Genomic DNA, 16,785 nt, shown 5'->3' with positions numbered 1-16,785 from the left:
CTTTCAGGTATGTTTCAGGATGATTATTGATTAAAGAATATTATTTTTCATTCTGTATTTTTTTCTCAAGGATTTATCTTCAAGAATGCACTTTCTGCAGGTAATTGATGCAATTTAATCTTTTTTGCAGTAACGCAAACGATAACATGGTTTTTTTCTACTGAAGGTGAGTTGTCAAAAAGATCTAAATTAATTGTTCTGGTAGTAGTGTAGACTGTAAGAAAAATCCTTCATTAGTAGTTATTAAATGCATGTAGAACATATAGAAGCAGCAGTACTATCGACCTCAGAGATGGCAGTGTCAGAATGCAAACATAAACAGAATGTCAAGGGATTTCTTTCAGCTATTTCTTGCAAATCCAAGCAATTCCTGCTCATTTACTCATTTGCGGATGCTGCCTCTTTGTGGCAGAATGCCATGCAAAATGTACCTTTCACACTAAGGACCTCATCCTATGTTTGTACTGACACCTATGCAAACTCATAAACATGAGTTTAGAATCACACAGGGAAGATATATATACACATGAGCAGACACAAAGTTTGCAAGAGCTTCTCCTTCAATCCTTTCTGAGCTAGCCTTTCTCTGGCAAAGCCAGTGAGGCTGAAAATTTTCTTACTTATACCCATTTAACAACAGCATGCCTCTACCGAGCTTAAGTGGAAGAAGAACCAGGCCACTGGTTTCAGTAATAGTTATAAAGGCAGGATTTCAAAGTTAGGGCTCCAAAACTGCACCTCAGGCAGCCACACACACATCTCTCTCTGGTGTCAATGGGAAGTCTGCAGGAGATGGAGAGCAGTGAACAGAATAGCCATTTGTTATGTCTCTTGTGACAAAAGAACACTCCTTAACTCTGCATTTCAAACTGAAATAACACTCCACTTACTAAACTGTCCAAGCTAAATACAGTCATGCTTGTTTTTTGGGTTTTTTTCCTTTGCTTTTGCTCAGTGTGGGTGGCATAGAGGGAAGAACACACGCCAAGAAAACATTTTTCTTGAATTTGAACAGACCGGTTATACAGCTTTGTTTTTGTAGAAAGTGACAGATTGTACATGGGTAGGAAAAGCAGAATAGAACAGAGCCCTTTTGCAATAAAAGATGTACTAGTGAGCAACTCTGGAAACAATATTAAATATATAAACCTAATGAAGAAAGAAAACACATGTGAAATATCACTTGCCCTGTTCCATATATTAAAGAACACCTCAGTAAGGAAACAAAATGTAAATATAAAACGACCCTATTCAATATGCTGTTGAAACATAAATGCCTGTGTTGCTTTCTGACCCCTGTTATATATGCTGGTAATTGCCACGTCATGTTTTGAAAACAGAGACCGCATTATGTTTTGCCTAGAAACATTAGATCTTTTTGATGAGCCTTAAGTGCTAGTAAAGAGAATCCAACGCACAAACAGATTATTTTGGCCAGAAATTTTAAAGTTCAGATACTCATTACTTCAGGATCTTACATTTGAAATATTTACCAAGTGTTTATTCAGAAACTGTTAAAAAATCACATGTGCTGGGATACATATGAGACATCAGTTGTCCCATCTTACAGTGATGCTGTGTTTATGAATATCCTTGCCATTGCCTGCTGCCCAAAGGGGTAAAGACATTTTATAGAGATGTGTACAGTCCATCTTTTGGTCTTTCAGGATGCCAGTAAACATGTGGATCTGTACAAGTGCAATTGTACTCGACTAAACAATCATAAACTGGCTACAACAGTTGCAAAATCATTATATTTTGGTTAACTAATACAAAGTTAAAAAAAAAAGAAATGAAACTGATAAATCAAAAATGAAACTTTGTTTACTGATACAATGAATGTCTTCTGCATGTCCCTCACTAGTTTGCCCAACCAGACTCTTGAGCAGGAGGTTGCTAAAAGATACATTTTTTCAATAGAGAAACATGATTTTTTTTTTCTATTGTGATCAGCTTTTATATCTCAGATTGTCTGTTAAGATTTGGTCATAACCGACATTATCTATAGAGATTTAAAAGGTCCTTCTAATACTATATCAGATTTGGGAAAAAAAAGCTTTCACTGTAGTGCAACACTTTAAAGCAATCCACAGACTTTGGACCCCATCCTGGGAAGGAGAATAAAAAAAAAAAAAAAGAAACAAAAAAAGGAAACACTTAAACATTCCAGTATTTTTACTTGTAAGAAGAATTCTGCATCCTCTATCCTAATTTTTTGGGCTTTTGACTAACTTTGCTCAATGAGTGAGTCTCCAGAACTACACGCATTGGTAAAGTTGTTCATGTGCTTAAGTGCCTGCAGGATGAAGGCCTAAGCTGGGACTTCTTTCACAAATACAGATACTCAAGTGAGTTAAAAATTTGCAAGATTAGGCCCTAAAATAGTGAAGGAAAGAGAAATGCTAATGTGCATATAAAAATAGGTGCTACAATAAAATATTTTTTTTTAATATTTCATCAATAAGTTATCTTCACTAACCAGTTATGGATCATATATCTCTGCACTCTTTAATGATTTGTCCACATCTACAGTGATCCCTTTAAAGATCATAATATATATTTTTTTAATTCAAAAGTCCAGAAAGTATACAAACACATCCTTAAAAAAAGGAAACCTTGTATTAAAGTCGGGGTGTGCTAATCTCTCCATAAAAGCCATTTAGACTCACCCATGGCTAAAAGGGGAAAATGTGCGCCGTACTCTTCAACCAGAGAGAAAACTAAAATAAAGAATGTCCGTAAAAAAAGGAAACAAACAAACAAACAAACAAACAAAAAATAAAAACAAGCACGACCTGAATGTGATCTGATAAGAAACCATGAAACCTCCTGCCACCTTCCCCAAACACACATGGACACCCGCACAATGCCAGCCTTGTGCCCATTTTACACAATAGGTGGTTTCCGACTTCCAAATGCAGTAACAGAGAAAAAAAACCAAACCAAACTGAACAGCACACCCTTTCAGAATCATTCCCCGAAGCTGAAAAGTCCTGTGCCAAGGCACTTCACCCTACAATAAAATGAATTAAAGGGGAGGAAAAGAGGAGGGGGGCGAGGTGTGTGTGTGTAGGGAGGTCAGCATTTACGTTTCTTTGTTTTGCGTGTGGTTATTAAATACAAATACTCTAGAGAAGGAGCTGCTGAGACTGGCGGGGGGCGGGGGGGGCTGTTTCTCAGAACTGGCTGAATGTGGTCTGTTTTTCCAGCACTTCGAGGTAGTCCGGCTCTGCGTTTAGTTTTGCTTTTAGCTCCAGATACTCGTTCCTGTTGGGCTCTACATAGACAGTACTCGGGGGGCTGTAGAGCACCGTCTCCCGGAGCCTGGCGTCCCCCGGGCCCGGGTGCAAGTACTGGTGGGCACGCCTAAGGTCATAGTTGGGGGAGTAGGTGTAGGCGGCGGGGAGCTTGGGGTAGTCGGGGAGGGTGGAGCCGGGTGTACCCAGCGTGGAGGGGGAGTGTTTGTCGGGCTCCAAAATGCCCCTGTAAAAGCGATCGGCGTCTTGCACCGGCGAGAGCAGCTCCTCCCGCGGCTCGATGGTGCTCACGCTGTACGCGGGGCTGCGCGCCGGCGCGTCCTCCCCGCCGGGCGCTGGCGGCGGGGGCGGCGGCGGCGCGCCTCCCCCGGGTGGCAGGGGGTGGCTGCTGTAGGTGACCTTGAGCTCGTGAAGGTCTTTGTAATCCTCGCCCGAGTTGCCTTCCCGGGAGCGGTAGATCGGGTTCTTGCACATGTGGCCCAGGGGGTGCGGGATGTATTCGTAGACGTGGCCGGCGGGCGTCTTCACCTTGGGCAGCGCCGCGCCCCCACTGCCGCCGCTGCCGCCGCCGCGGTGGGGCGGGTGCTGCTGCAGGTGGGGGTGGTGGTGGTGGCCGCCTCCGCTGTAGACGCTGTACTGCATGTTGAAGGAGCTCACGTCGGAGTTGTTGGCGCTGGCGTGGTCGCCCTGGCCCTTCTTGCGCCGCTTCATCACCAGGACGAAGAGCCCCGCTGCCACGAAGACGGACATGATGAAGACGAGCAGCAGGCTGAGGATCAGCACCGAGAGCGGCACCGAGGAGCTGCCGCCGCCGGCGCCGCCCGCGGGCGCGGAGCCGCCCGCCGCCGCCGTGCCATTGAGGCGCACGGTGGAGGACGAGGGGGTGGTCCTGGCTGGCAGCTGGCCCGGGGACGGCGTGGGCGTGGAGACGACGATGTCCGAGTAGTCGGGGCACAGCAGCTCCGCCCGGACGGCCCGCATGTCGCTCTGGGCAAACTTCTTAGGGGACTCACAGATAACCTGGTCCACCAGGACACCTGTGTTGAGCTGTTCCAGCCACAGCTTCATGCCCACCACATCGCAGGTGCAGTCCCAGGGGTTCTCGTGCAGGTCGATCTGCAGCAGGGATTTCAGCTGGTCCAGCACCCCGCTCACTGGCAGGTAGGAGAAGTGGTTGCTCCGCAGGCTCAGCCTGTAGAGAGACAGACCAGAAAAAATGTTCCCTGGCAAAGACCTCAGCAGATTGTTGTTCAAAAACAAGAGCTGAAGGTTGGGGACAGATTCAAAGGTGCCTGCCTCTATTTCCCGGATGACGTTGTACTGCAGGAAGAGGTACTGCAGGCTTTGCAGCCCATAGAACAGCTCTGGGCTCAGCCGCTCAATCCGGTTCCCATTCAGGTACAGCCTTCGCAAATTAGTTAAATCCCCAAAAGCCCGGTCCTGAATGACCGAGATCCGATTATTGCCCAGATGCAGCAAATCCAGCCCAGTGGCATCCACAAAATCTGCCCTGCGTACCAGCGCAATGTAGTTTTCTGTCAAATACATCTTCTTAGGATTATAGGGTTTGGGCTGCAGTTCAGAAATGCTCTCAATCTTCCTCTCTTGACAATTGACATTGAGGCCCAGGTCAGAAATCTGCAAGTTGCAAGTGCAGGCAGTGGGGCACTCCAAAGGCACCGGGGATTTGGTCTGGTAGGCAATGCTGGGGCCATAGTTGCTGTATCCCAGGTCTTTTGAGGGCAGGCGGGAGGTGGGGCGCACCCTTGTCTTGTTGGGTTGGCGGGTCCCCTTGGGAGGCTTCAAGGGAGATTTGTAAACAGCTGAAGAAGAAGTGGCCACAGAATTGACTGAGGCCGGGGTAGTGTGGAAATACCCTGTAGTGCTCAATGGTGTCTGAGGTCTCATTTCATAATCAGAGATGAGCCTCCTGGGGCAAAGCTCTTGCTTAGAGACTTCATCCAAGTCTCGACCATGTAAGCGGAAAGGGGTCTCACAAACCACATCTCCCACCAGAGCAGAGTATGAAATACTGTCCAGCCAATCCTTTAGAGCAATCAACTCACAAGAACAATTCCAGGGGTTTTCCTCCAGCTGCAGCTCCACCACCTTATCCATGTGCTGCAGAAGGCCCACATAGGGCAACAGCTTCAGCCGGTTACCCCTCAGGTCCAGGTGAGTTAAGGGCACAAAACGGAAAATGTTGTTGGGCAAGCTGGAGAGGAGGTTATCATTGAGAATCAGCACCTGCAACAAATGCAGTTTGCTGAAGGCATTGGGTTCAATGACGCTAATATAATTATAATCGACCTGTAGGTATTCCAAACTCTCTAGCCCAAGGAAAGTGTCATCCCGTAAAAGTTCCAACTTGTTATTGTTCAAGTGCAGCCTCCTTAAACCTCTCAGACCATGAAAGGCCCCAGTTTCAATGTCTTGTATGTCATTGCTCCCCAGATGCAAAATCGAAGCCCCTGTGTAATTGACAAACTGGTTTGGGTACAGCCTGTTCAAAAGGTTCCCAGACAACAAGAGGTGGTAAACAGGGAACCTTGGAGGACTGATCTCAAAAAGGCTGATGATCCCTCTGTTTTCACAGCTCACTGTTAAGATGCTGTCCTTCTCCTCACAAGGACACGCATTATCACAGATTTCCCCATAATACTCGATGCTTTCTGCCCAGGAAAGGACTAGTGATGTTAAAGCAAATGCGATCGTCTGCAGCATCCAGATATGCATTTTTTTGTTGAGGTCCTGTTCCAAAGTTACTGTAGAGCAGCAAGCATACATTTTATTTCCTGTAAGGATAAGGAGAAAAAAAAAGAAAGTAGCATAGTAGGGTAGCCCCATAACATTTGAAATGGAAACAAAGTTTATCTGTGTCTTCAGTAGGGTAGAGAATGGACTGTTCACCAACCAAAAAATAGCCCCTCCTGTCACTTCTAATTCCCACTCTTTTGGAAACTGGATGACATGCCTTGATTAAAGGGTTGATAGGCAACTCCTTGTGAGTCAAATGCCTGCGGTGTCTAAAAAGGTGAGGTCACAGTAGGAATTGTTCTGGTTCTGTTTGTGTGGGGTGAATTTCAATGCTCCTTTGGATTTCCTTTTCACAACCAGCCCCATAAATATACATAAAATGGCTGTCAGTTCAGTTTCACGTTTCTAATTTAAGAGAAGAGAAACACCATTTTATGAGGTTTCCCACCTCCCCTATTACCCAGCTCTCTCTTCCCTTCAGAACCTTCCTGCTAAACCAGTGCACCAAGGTCTTCCCCTCCTTTTACCTTGATTTTTAACTGGTGGTGGAAATACCATGGTAGGAATCCAAAGAAAAATGCTCAGTGCTGAAAATGGCATCTTAATTCAACAGAGGGAATACTGACACATTCTCCACATCACACATTTCTTAAAACTCTTTTATGTTGGTGGATTTTTTCCTAGCTATACATTTACAAAGCACACACCCACCCACACAGACATGCACACACGCGCGCACACACACACATGCACACATGCGCGCACCCCCAGATGACTTTTGTGCAGGAATTCTTCTGTAATGAGATGAAATACATTAACCTCCTACTTCAGTGCACTTAACAGCTCTCTTCAATTATGGAAATCTTTCATCTTTACAAAAGCAAATAATATTAATTGATATTTGATTCCCTCCCAAGTTATACACAATGTAACAGAGCTCATTTCAAGCAGAAGTCTCCCGTTCTCTCTCTCTCTCACACACACACATATATACTCTCAAAAGAAATGTTTTAACCACTCACCCAAAATTTGTGAAAAATGTAAAACATGCAGGTCATCTTCGGAGTCTCATCCATATCTGACATAGCGCTTATTCCCAATGTTCTGCAAAACTAGCCTGGTAGAAGTGGAAAGATCTAAATAGGTCTCATGAAAATATCTCATTGCCAACACTCCAAACATCAGTTACTGATTATAAGCAGCGATGGCTGTCAGTGCTCTTCATCCTTTAGGGGAGAAGACACTCAGGCTGATTAAAAGCCGAGGAGGGTAGAAGGGAAACCCTACCATTGACCTACGTCAGTAATTTAATGTCCGAATTCCACCTAGCTGGAAACAAATCCATTCCTTTTATTTGCCATCTTTCTGACTCCTCGTGGCTTTCTTCTACTAGTCTAAAAGCAATATGAATAGAGAAAATAAATGCATTTTGTGTGTCGGTAGGGGAAGTCTAATAAATCATCAGGCTTAAATGCTGGGATCTTGGAGCAGGCTTGCATTTTCTATCGTCCACCTCAGAGCTCTAATCCTAATGACACAACTCTGGTTTGGAGGAACGCATCCTAAAAAATGAGAAGTCTCAGTACTGCAAGACATCTCCTGTGGCATGAGGTTCAAGGCTGCAAAACTAGCACTTGCAGCAAAGGCAATCATGCAGCAAGAAATCGGAAGTCTCCGTGAATCTCTCTCTAATTCTGACCAGATGTCAACTGGATCGGAATTACTCAAAGCAGAAAGGCTTCACTGCATAAAGGCAGCAGAAATCTTACTCAAAGGCATGTATCTAGCATATTTTTTCTCAGCTCGATCAGATCCATTCATCCATTAACCAACAGTTCTTCGGAGAAGAAAAAAAAAGCCCACAATGACAACCTACTGAAAACCTGCCCGGTCAGTGTTAAACTCCCAGGCATTTTACAACTTTAATTCAATTATGGATAGCAAAGGAGGCAAATACAATTTTCCCTCCCTCTCCCTTTCCCCTTTCTCTGACAAAAAAAAAAAACAAAAAAAAAAAAAAAGGCGGGGGATGGGAGGTAAAGAAAATAAAGTTGTAGTGGCTATATGCAAGGTTGCAATCTCGCCCTGGAAACCCCTCTGTGATGACTGTGTGCTGCTGTTCGCCAGCTCCCTACAGAGGTTCAGATTGAGGGGGGGGCGGGGGGTGGGGGCGACGGGGGGGAGGGGAGAAGAGGAAAGGGGTTGCATCGGGATTTTTCTTGCGTGTGTGTTTTTTTTTTTTTTTTTTCCCCCGAAGAGTTCAACCCTTAGATTACCGCACTGCATATCCGGCTGGAAGCAGCTTTCAGTACCGCCGACAGCAGCAGCGAGCGAGCAGCCCCAGCCGGACACTGCCACCCAACTGAGCAGCACCCCGAGTTGGGAGAAATGGCTCTCGGGGGAGGGGGGCAAACGGCGGGGAACCGGGGGTGGAAAGCAACAGCGAGGAAAGACCCGGCGGGGAAGGGGCGGGGAGGGGGGGGGAAACGAGGAAGGGAGGAAGAAAGGAGGGAAAGAGAGCGAGAGAAAAGTCAACCCCGGTACTTACTTCGTCCGAAATCTCCAGGGCCCAAGCATGGTGGCAGCCCATGAAGACGCCGACCCGCTGCGCGGGCGCTGCGCGGAGGCGCCGGGGCGGCGGAGGCGAGGATGGCAGCGGCGGGGAGCTCGGTGCGGAGCGCGCACGGGCACCCCCCGCACGCAGGCGGCGCCGAGGCACAGCGCGCGCTCAGGGGCGCGCACACGCGGGCACACGCGCCGCACACACTCACACTCACACAGGAGCGCGCGCGTGCCCGGGGAGCCGCGGGGGCGCGCCCACCACGCACGCGCACTGTGGCGCGCGCCCGCACGGCGGGGGCGCGGGGGGGGGCCGGCGGAGCGCCGCGCTGTGCCCGCGCCGCCGAGCGCAGCGGGGAGGCGGAGGGAGGGGAGCGAGGGCGGGGCGGCGGCGCCGAGCGGGTGCGGGGGGGGGGCGCGGAGGGGGGCGGCAGTGCCGGGGCTGCGCTGCGGGGCGGGTGCCTCGGGTGCCGGCGCGGTGGCGGCGGCAGCAGCCGGTCCGGCGGGGCGTCGCGCAGCCCGCCCGCCCGCACGGGCACCCCGCGCACGGGCACACACATGCCGATAGGAGCGCGGCGCGCCCGCCCCGCCACTCCTCCGCCCCACGCACCCCGAGGCTGCGCTCGCACTTTGGCCAGCCCGGGCCAACTTTCCCGGCTCTGGACGCCTCTCCCGCTCCCCGCACGCCGCGGGCGGAGGTCCGCAGCCGCCCCATCCTCTCCCGCAGCGCTCGCTGGCCGCGGCCGGGGGCGCGGAGCGGAAACGCGGCGGGAGCCGGCGGTCGCCGCTGCCGCTGCTCGCTGTGCGGGTCCCTCCGCTGCGTTCGCGGAGACCGCGGGGAATTGGGTGGTCGCGGTGAAACAAAGTGTCGGATTTCGCTACGCGCATTCTCCGACATCGGGGACGCGGACGTGTGTGTCGGAGCCGTTCGGCTTCACTTTTCTCCTTTGCCCACCCCAGCTGCGGATCGCGGAGAGAGCCGGGGCACGGATGCAACAGCAGCGTCTAAGAGACTCTGTGGCCGCTCCCCGGGCAGCGCCGGGGCCCGCGGAGCCGGCCGCTCTCCCGGGCGCTCCAGGCGGGCGCGAGCTCCCGCTCTGCGCGGTGCGGCACCTCCCGCCGCCGCCAGGTGGCAGCGCAGGGCGGCGGATGGGCCGCGCGGGGCGCCCCGGGCGCTGCCCCGCCCCGGCTCGGGCGGTGCGGCCGGAGCGGCCGCGGAGGAGGCGGCACCGCCTTCCTTGTGGCGCGTTCCCTTTGAAGCGTTCCCTTTGCTCCTGGGGGGAATAGCCGCGGTTATTAGGTGTGCATGCGACCACAGAGGGGCTTTCGGTGTCAAGGATGGCTGTGGCTCTGGGGATGTTGCTTTCCGATTAAATTTCGGTTTTTATTTTCGGCGAAATTGCGTGTTTGGCTGATCTTAAAAAAAAAAGTTAGAAAGAAGGCGGTGTAATTGCATCCGTGCAATGATGTGCACGTGTTCGCATTTGTGTATTAATTACTGTTGTGTGCTGTCTAGATTGCAGTACATAAATCTGATAGATGTTGTGCTCCCCATGGAGTACATGCCATGTGCACTGCACAGAGGTTGGAATCCAGCTTTAACTCAAAGGTAATACTAGGTGTATTTGTCCCTCAGTTTTTCTTGTACAAGTCTAAGTGTTGTACAATAGTCCCTCTGTGGTATGTGATTTCTGCACATCTGTATTTTCACCAGACCTCTGTTAACTCATGTTTTAACACCCCATTATGTTAAACCCAAAAATTATTGTTAAGAAATTATCTTTTTTTGTAATGCTTAGCCTTCCCTAAAAGGCATATTCATCTTCTCTGCAAACATAAAAGGAATGTGACTCAAATCTTGTTTCCCTAGGCCTGAAATAAGCAAGATCTGCTATTTGGATGGAAGACAAATTTCTTACATGGACCAGGTAATTTCCCTGACCTTGCAGAAGCTCTTGGAAATCTTCTCAGTGGGACAAAGTATTTACTTACAGTAATTTCACGAATGCAAGCCGCACTGAGTATAAGCTGCATCGCCGGGTGTTGGCAAACATTTCGTTCTTTGTCCATAAATAAGCCGCACTTGAGTATAAGCTGCTCTGTTGTTCGCAGGGAGGACCCGTGTGCAATCAAGTTGCCAAATAGTAACAGAATCACGGCAGGGTGGGGTTTACTGTCTCAGCTTGGCCATGCGGGCTCGGGGCTGCCAACAGGGCTGGGTGGCCCAGCTCGGCGCTGCCGCTTGGTGGCAGGGGGGGCACAGAGCCCGCTGGCACCCGTGGTGGCGGTGGGAGGCGGGGATGGAGCCACCCTGCTCCTGTGGCGGCGGCACGCGGGGACGGGAGCCCCCCGAGCCGCGGGGCCAGCAGCACAGAGCCCCCTGCCTCCCCCCGGGCCGCGGGGCCAGCAGCACGGAGCCCCCCACCTTCCCCCCGGGCTGCAGGGCCAGCAGGAGAGAGCCCCTGCCTCCCCCCGAGCTGCGGGGCCAGCAGGAGGGAGCTGCCTCGCCTTCCCCACCCCCTGTGCTGCCTGCACGGAACAGCTCCACCTGCCGCGCAACAGAGTAACCAATTTGTAACAACCGCGTAAATGCCGGGTTTTACTGGCAGGTGCTCGACTTTGCAGTTTGAACTGACTTGATTTGCACTCCCAGGGTTGAAAATGTCAGAAAATTATTCACATATTGGCTGTTCCTGAGTATTCGCCGCATTTCTGGTGTGGGAGCAAAATTTTTGTCAAAACGGTGCGGCTTGTATTCGTGAAATTACTGTATATTCTTAAAGATTCTATGACTTCCCTGTTTTGATGCAAACCCAGTTAATTCAGTGGATGGTTTTGAATGTCTTTAAATTGTGTTCCAAGGTACTACTTTCAATCAGAAAAAAATACCAAACCACACCTCATACACTTCCCCCCCACATACACTCTCTTATGCTTTTCTAATATGCAGCATGGAATTTATGATAGTGGAACAAAAAAAATCAGATATACTAAACAGAGATGTCTTACATGAGTTTCTTATGGCCTCACTATTTTTGAAAAATATCCTTCTTTTGAATTAATAATTCTACATTTTGAATAGATGAGATTCTATGCATATGTGCTTGCATTTTTTAGGCCTGTCATATTTATAGCATCTGCCTGTGCTTCAATGCTATTTTTCACTCTGGCACATATAAATTAGACACATATAAATACTTTTTTATTGGAGAAGTTGACATTTCATAAGTCTGAAATCATGTTAAAGGCTATCATGTTTAAATCAACATTGTAGGTATATTTCAGTTTATTTTTTCTGATCCTGTACTAGTGAGATATTAAAAAACATATTAAGTAGAAAATTTGGTTTAATAAAATCTTAATTCCAAGTTGTTAGACTGCTAGATGGTTTTAGTAGCATATGGGAGATTTAAATAATTATTAGTGTAGAACTATCATGCTGTTGTTCCATCCATTCTTATTCTTAGTCCAATAGTATTTCTGGCAGTGAAAAGTTATATCTAAATATTTGAACTAGAACTATAATTTTAAACCAAAGCAAAACGATCAAACAATAAATTATACTAAATTTGTGATTTTTTATATTTTTTTATTATAGTGTTGCCTCTTGCTAATTTATTTTTTCATCTGCCTTTCATTAAACTGGGAAATCCTAAACTCCTTTAAACTGAAATACTTGGGAGGAAAGTTGAAAATAATTCATATGATCCTCATATGGAATACAAACACAGGGACCTGGTTGAGGTTGGAGCAGGAGCAAAGATAGTTCAACAAAAGCATGCATGCATTATATGTACAACTTGTAGGTGTTCAGGTCTACCCTCTTTCTATAGTACTTCAATTTATAACATTGACAGGAACAGTTGATCTAGCATGTGGAATCAGACATGGGAAAACTGGAATTTGGAGGTTCCAAAGTTGTTGAATGAAACATACTGGAACAGAAGGATAGAGACTCTTCATGAAAGACAAAGAAAGTGTTGAAATAATTTCATTTGAATGCACTAAAACGTTTTAAGGAGTGAAGACTATTAACAATAGTGCAATAAAAATGTTAAATTTCAGGATGAGGATGAGATAGTGTCCCCTTGAATGAAAATCATTGAGCAAAGGGTAGGGAAAAACGCTTAATAGGGATGCAATCTATTGAGAATCTGCTGGTATAGATTGGAGTGGAAAATAATGCCTACAAATATGGAGGGAAAATGAAGCTAAGGCTGAGATTGTGTGATCATGCAGATTTGTGTAATTTCTTGTGGGCAAGCATCAGCAAAAAGTTCAACCAATGTTGCTGGGGATGACATGAATTTGAGAGTCATAGAGGATAGCTTCTTTTATGAAATAGATACTGAACAAACAAGTGACAAGGATAATTTATATGAAATTTTTAGTAAATTATAGGATCTGCAGGATAAACTGATAGAAAATAATCTTTAAAATAGTAGTTTTGAACTTTTTATTTTCATGTGAAGTTTCAAGACAGAAGAATGTGAAGAACCTGTAACTGCAGTCCAGTGTTTCAGAAAGGCAAACTCAGAAATAAAAAACTTCAGTGAGTACTGGAAGAAGAATTCAGATAAGACAGATGCTACTTTATGTAAAAAAAAGCAAATATTATTGAATTTTTACAGTGGAGGAGAAGGGGAGAAACATAATAGTCCATCTAAACTTGAATTAAAAAGAATTCCCAGAAAGTAAAAGCCTTAAGTTATTAAGAGTAAGCACAAAACCTAAAGGGAATGAAAAAGAGATATTGATTAGCAAGAAGAAATCTGCATCAATAATTAGAAGGTATAAAACCAAACTGAAAATGGTCAGAAGCCTTGTTAAACCAAAACTTGCACAGAAGCCTGAAATACAGTAAAAACTTCTTGAGCAGTGTAAATAAAATGAGAACTTAAGAACTGGGATGGTTGTTAAAGGATAGGGTGGACATTAAGATTAAAGTAGGCCCAGACTAAATAGGTACCAGAAAAGTTGCCTCTGTTTCTGGTAAGCATATATGTAAATTTTGATATCTAGGGGAAGTAGAAATAGGGTAAAAGAAATCACATTCTCAGTGCATCATGGCACAAGCATTTGGTCCAGCAGTTTTATGTCCTAAAATTTTGAAAGGATCAGCTGCTTTGTAATACACATAGCACTGATTTAAGAGTATAAGGTAAGTGGGTCTGGACAGAATTTTTAGACAAAATTAGAGGTATTTCTAAAAAACAGATGTGTTGAGATACATATATGTGAAAATATATACACACACACATATACTATGTAAATATTTTACAATTTTAGTTTTGTTGTCTATATTTTAACATGTCAGTATTTCTAAATGCATGTGTATCTATATGCTGCTTTCTTTTGGTCTAGGCTGATAGAAATAGTGTGAAATTGAATAATGCATTCTACAAACTAATGAATTAAAACTTTTGCTATAAACAGAGATGTTCCAAGTCTATACAAAAATTCCAGTAGTCAATCAGGAAGGAGTTACAGGTTGCTATTATAAATTAAGTACTTGTACAAAGGCCAAAGAAAAATGTGATTCTATGATGTATTAGGCAGAATATTGTAATAGGTAACACGGTATTATTAGTATTGTAAAGGATGTACTTTTCCATGACTTCCTGGTATATTATGCATGGTTCTAGTCATACATTCAAAGAAGATACTAAAATGCAGTCTAAAGATCAGGAAGAAACTATGGTAATTAGGGCATGGAAAATGTGTCTACAGAAGAGAGATTAAAAAAAAAAGAAAAAGGAATGCAGAGCCAAATAGATATTGAAAGGACATATGAGTCCTTACAAATGCATTTTTAGTTACATGCTAAAAAAAAACCCAAACCAGAATGTACGTATTTGGACTGAAGAGGGATGTTGGCATGCCATCAAATGCTTATATATTGATTATAAAACCTAGGAAAGGGAAGACATTTACTGACTGTCTGAGACTGGAAAGATCTTCCAAATAGGTAATCAGGCCAACAAAGTTTTTTTTTAAATAGAACTTGAAAATAAAAAAAACTGTGTAATTGAATGGGACAGTTCCTGTTAGAAAATGGACATTTTTGGCAAGTTGGAAAGGAATGGGCTTTTTGAAGAAGTTAGAATATGTTTTTCTACACTTATACTGTATTTCTTCCCTGCCTGAGGGCTTCCTGCAGGCTTTTAGGTCAGGTAGGATGTTGTCTCGCTTTTTTTGTATAATTTAGATTCTGAATTATGTTAATTTCTTTCTTTCTTTTGTTCTGTTTTATATAGTGGGACATGTCGTAACTCCTAGAACATTCTGCAAAGAATTTCTAACGTATTTCCTCCTGTTGAGAGGGTCTCCACAGACCATTGGCAGTGCCCTTTTTTCTCCTTCCCTTTTTACTTTTTCCCCAAGGAAGATTTGAAGTTTGACTTTTGTTCTCTACTGCAAATTAAAGGTTTTGAGTCAGTGGGTAGTACCATCTAGACTACAAGTTCTGTAGAGCTCTCTTTCTCTTCTTTTTTTTTTCTTTAAACTAAATATTTAGTATGTTGTAACTCTCAACTGTAAGGATGTAGAAATGTAGATAATCCCTTTCAGCAATATGCTTCTATTACTGCTTATGAAAATCAAATTCAACTCAGTTCCATTATCTCAAAAATACTAGCTAAATTTTCAGCATTTCGTAGGACATGGCATGGATTAAGTGGCACAGTGCAAAAAAATCTCTCTGAAATTTCCTAAACTGTTCTGTCATTATGCATTAGTTCTGACTTTTCATTTCTCTTATCGCCTTGCTATACTCAGGATTATCAAATAATTAAAATGATTTTGTGTCAAATACATCTAATGTAAAGTACCTAATCTATCCATAATAACTGAAATAAAAGGATCTGATTTTTCTTCTGGATCTGAACACTTCCTCTGGGATAGCTTCTTAGTTTTTCTGGTGGAAGTTGTAGAGTAGGAAGAGAGGTTTATTACTATCCTTGCATACAGGGGTAACCTTAAGGTACAAATCTCTAAGGCTATTCTTTTCTTTCTGCTTTAATTTTCTTAGAGTAAGGAATAAAGATTTAACAGGACATATTCAGAGAATAAGCAGGTGTTTTCTGCCTTAATGGTTGAAACATCCAATAGATGGAATAGGCTTAAAATTTGTACACCACATTAGTTGGCAGAGATTTGAATATGATCAGTATACTATACCTCAAACAGAGAGACTGACCTGTCTCTTTCCTATTCACTTTGGGGAAGTTAAGCATCCCATGAGAATGTCTAATGAACTGTTCCTCATAAGTGACAAAAGCAGGGGAAGTCAGAAATTGAAAATTGGAGGTTATGTATAAATTAGACTTCCAAGTGATTCAGTAGTAACAGCACTAATGTAATTCCTAATGTCTTTGAAAAAGATTGCTGCAAGAAATACAGCAAGAAATGTTGATCCTTGAGGCACATGAATGTACCCAGCAAGAACTTTGGCGGTCTTAATGGTTTCTGAACACTGGATCTAGGCTCTGTAGATGATAGGTAAGACTATATTTATTTAAATATTTATTTGTAAGTTTCATCCTGCATAACTTTAAGTGGATACAGGTGCTTAGCTTTATGTTTTGTCATTTAAATAATTTTTTTGGAACCTATTTGAAAACACAGTAATTAATACAAAAAAAGGATAAATTCTTAATTTGATTTTTTTGAGAAAACAAAACTACTCCTATGTATTTCTACATCATATGTTTTAACACATATTTATGAAATATAACCATGAGACATGTATCAGTTTCACATATTTATGTACATACGTTCACAGGCTGATTCTTGCCAGTTTTGTCCTTACTTAAATAAATACGAAAATTTATTTACAAAGTGATAATTAAAACTCAATCTATTATTTTAAGATTCTGCCCAAGAGGAACCACAACTGTGTTATGATGTATTAAAGGAAAGTGAGGAATGTTTTGTTTTGTATTTTTATGTTTTGTTTTGTATTTTTAAGTAAGTAGACTCGCTCCAGTAAAAGTGCAAAAGCCTCAGAATGAACTGAATTTGCATGTTTGGCTACTTGGCATGACCTGAATTTCATACCACTGATGGCTTCTCCAGGTCTTCCTAGAGGGGAGTTTTCATCAGTTTCTGCCACTAGGTGTCCCTATATGTGTGTGGGAAAATCCTGATGGAAACATTAACTGAAGGAGGAGAAATTCAGCAGGAGGACTAGAAATGATAGTAAACCTCCTTC

At 44.5% G+C, this 16,785-nt stretch overlaps 1 protein-coding gene across 3 annotated transcripts; it reads right to left on the bottom strand.

Annotated features, from left to right (window-relative positions):
- Nucleotides 1–945: 945 nt before the first annotated feature.
- Nucleotides 946–8,650, bottom strand: SLITRK5 (SLIT and NTRK like family member 5). Of its 3 annotated transcripts, XM_033087000.1 has the most exons (3): nt 8,563–8,650; nt 7,037–7,131; nt 946–6,052 (listed from the first exon to the last, which is right to left on the bottom strand). In XM_033087000.1, the coding sequence occupies exon 3, from the start codon at nt 6,042–6,044 to the stop codon at nt 3,177–3,179; it is 2,868 nt and encodes a 955-aa protein (XP_032942891.1). In that variant the 5' UTR covers nt 6,045–6,052; nt 7,037–7,131; nt 8,563–8,650; the 3' UTR covers nt 946–3,176. The 3 variants fall into 3 exon arrangements, with proteins under 3 accessions (XP_032942891.1, XP_032942901.1, XP_032942896.1); XM_033087010.1 differs by lacking the exon at nt 7,037–7,131 and having other exon boundaries at nt 8,563–8,640; XM_033087005.1 differs by lacking the exon at nt 8,563–8,650 and having other exon boundaries at nt 7,037–7,977.
- Between the last annotated feature and the right edge of the window lie 8,135 nt (nt 8,651–16,785).

This window comes from Catharus ustulatus, chromosome 2, assembly GCF_009819885.2.
Source record: "Catharus ustulatus isolate bCatUst1 chromosome 2, bCatUst1.pri.v2, whole genome shotgun sequence".
Lineage (NCBI taxonomy): Eukaryota > Metazoa > Chordata > Aves > Passeriformes > Turdidae > Catharus > Catharus ustulatus.
The sequence above is the reverse complement of the archived record's forward strand: the minus strand, read 5'-3'. Positions and strand labels throughout refer to the sequence as shown.

What these genes read in the sequence shown, in the direction of transcription:
- SLITRK5 (XM_033087000.1), bottom strand. Translation starts at nt 6,044, where the DNA reads ATGTATGCTTGCTGCTCTACAGTAACTTTGGAACAGGACCTCAACAAA.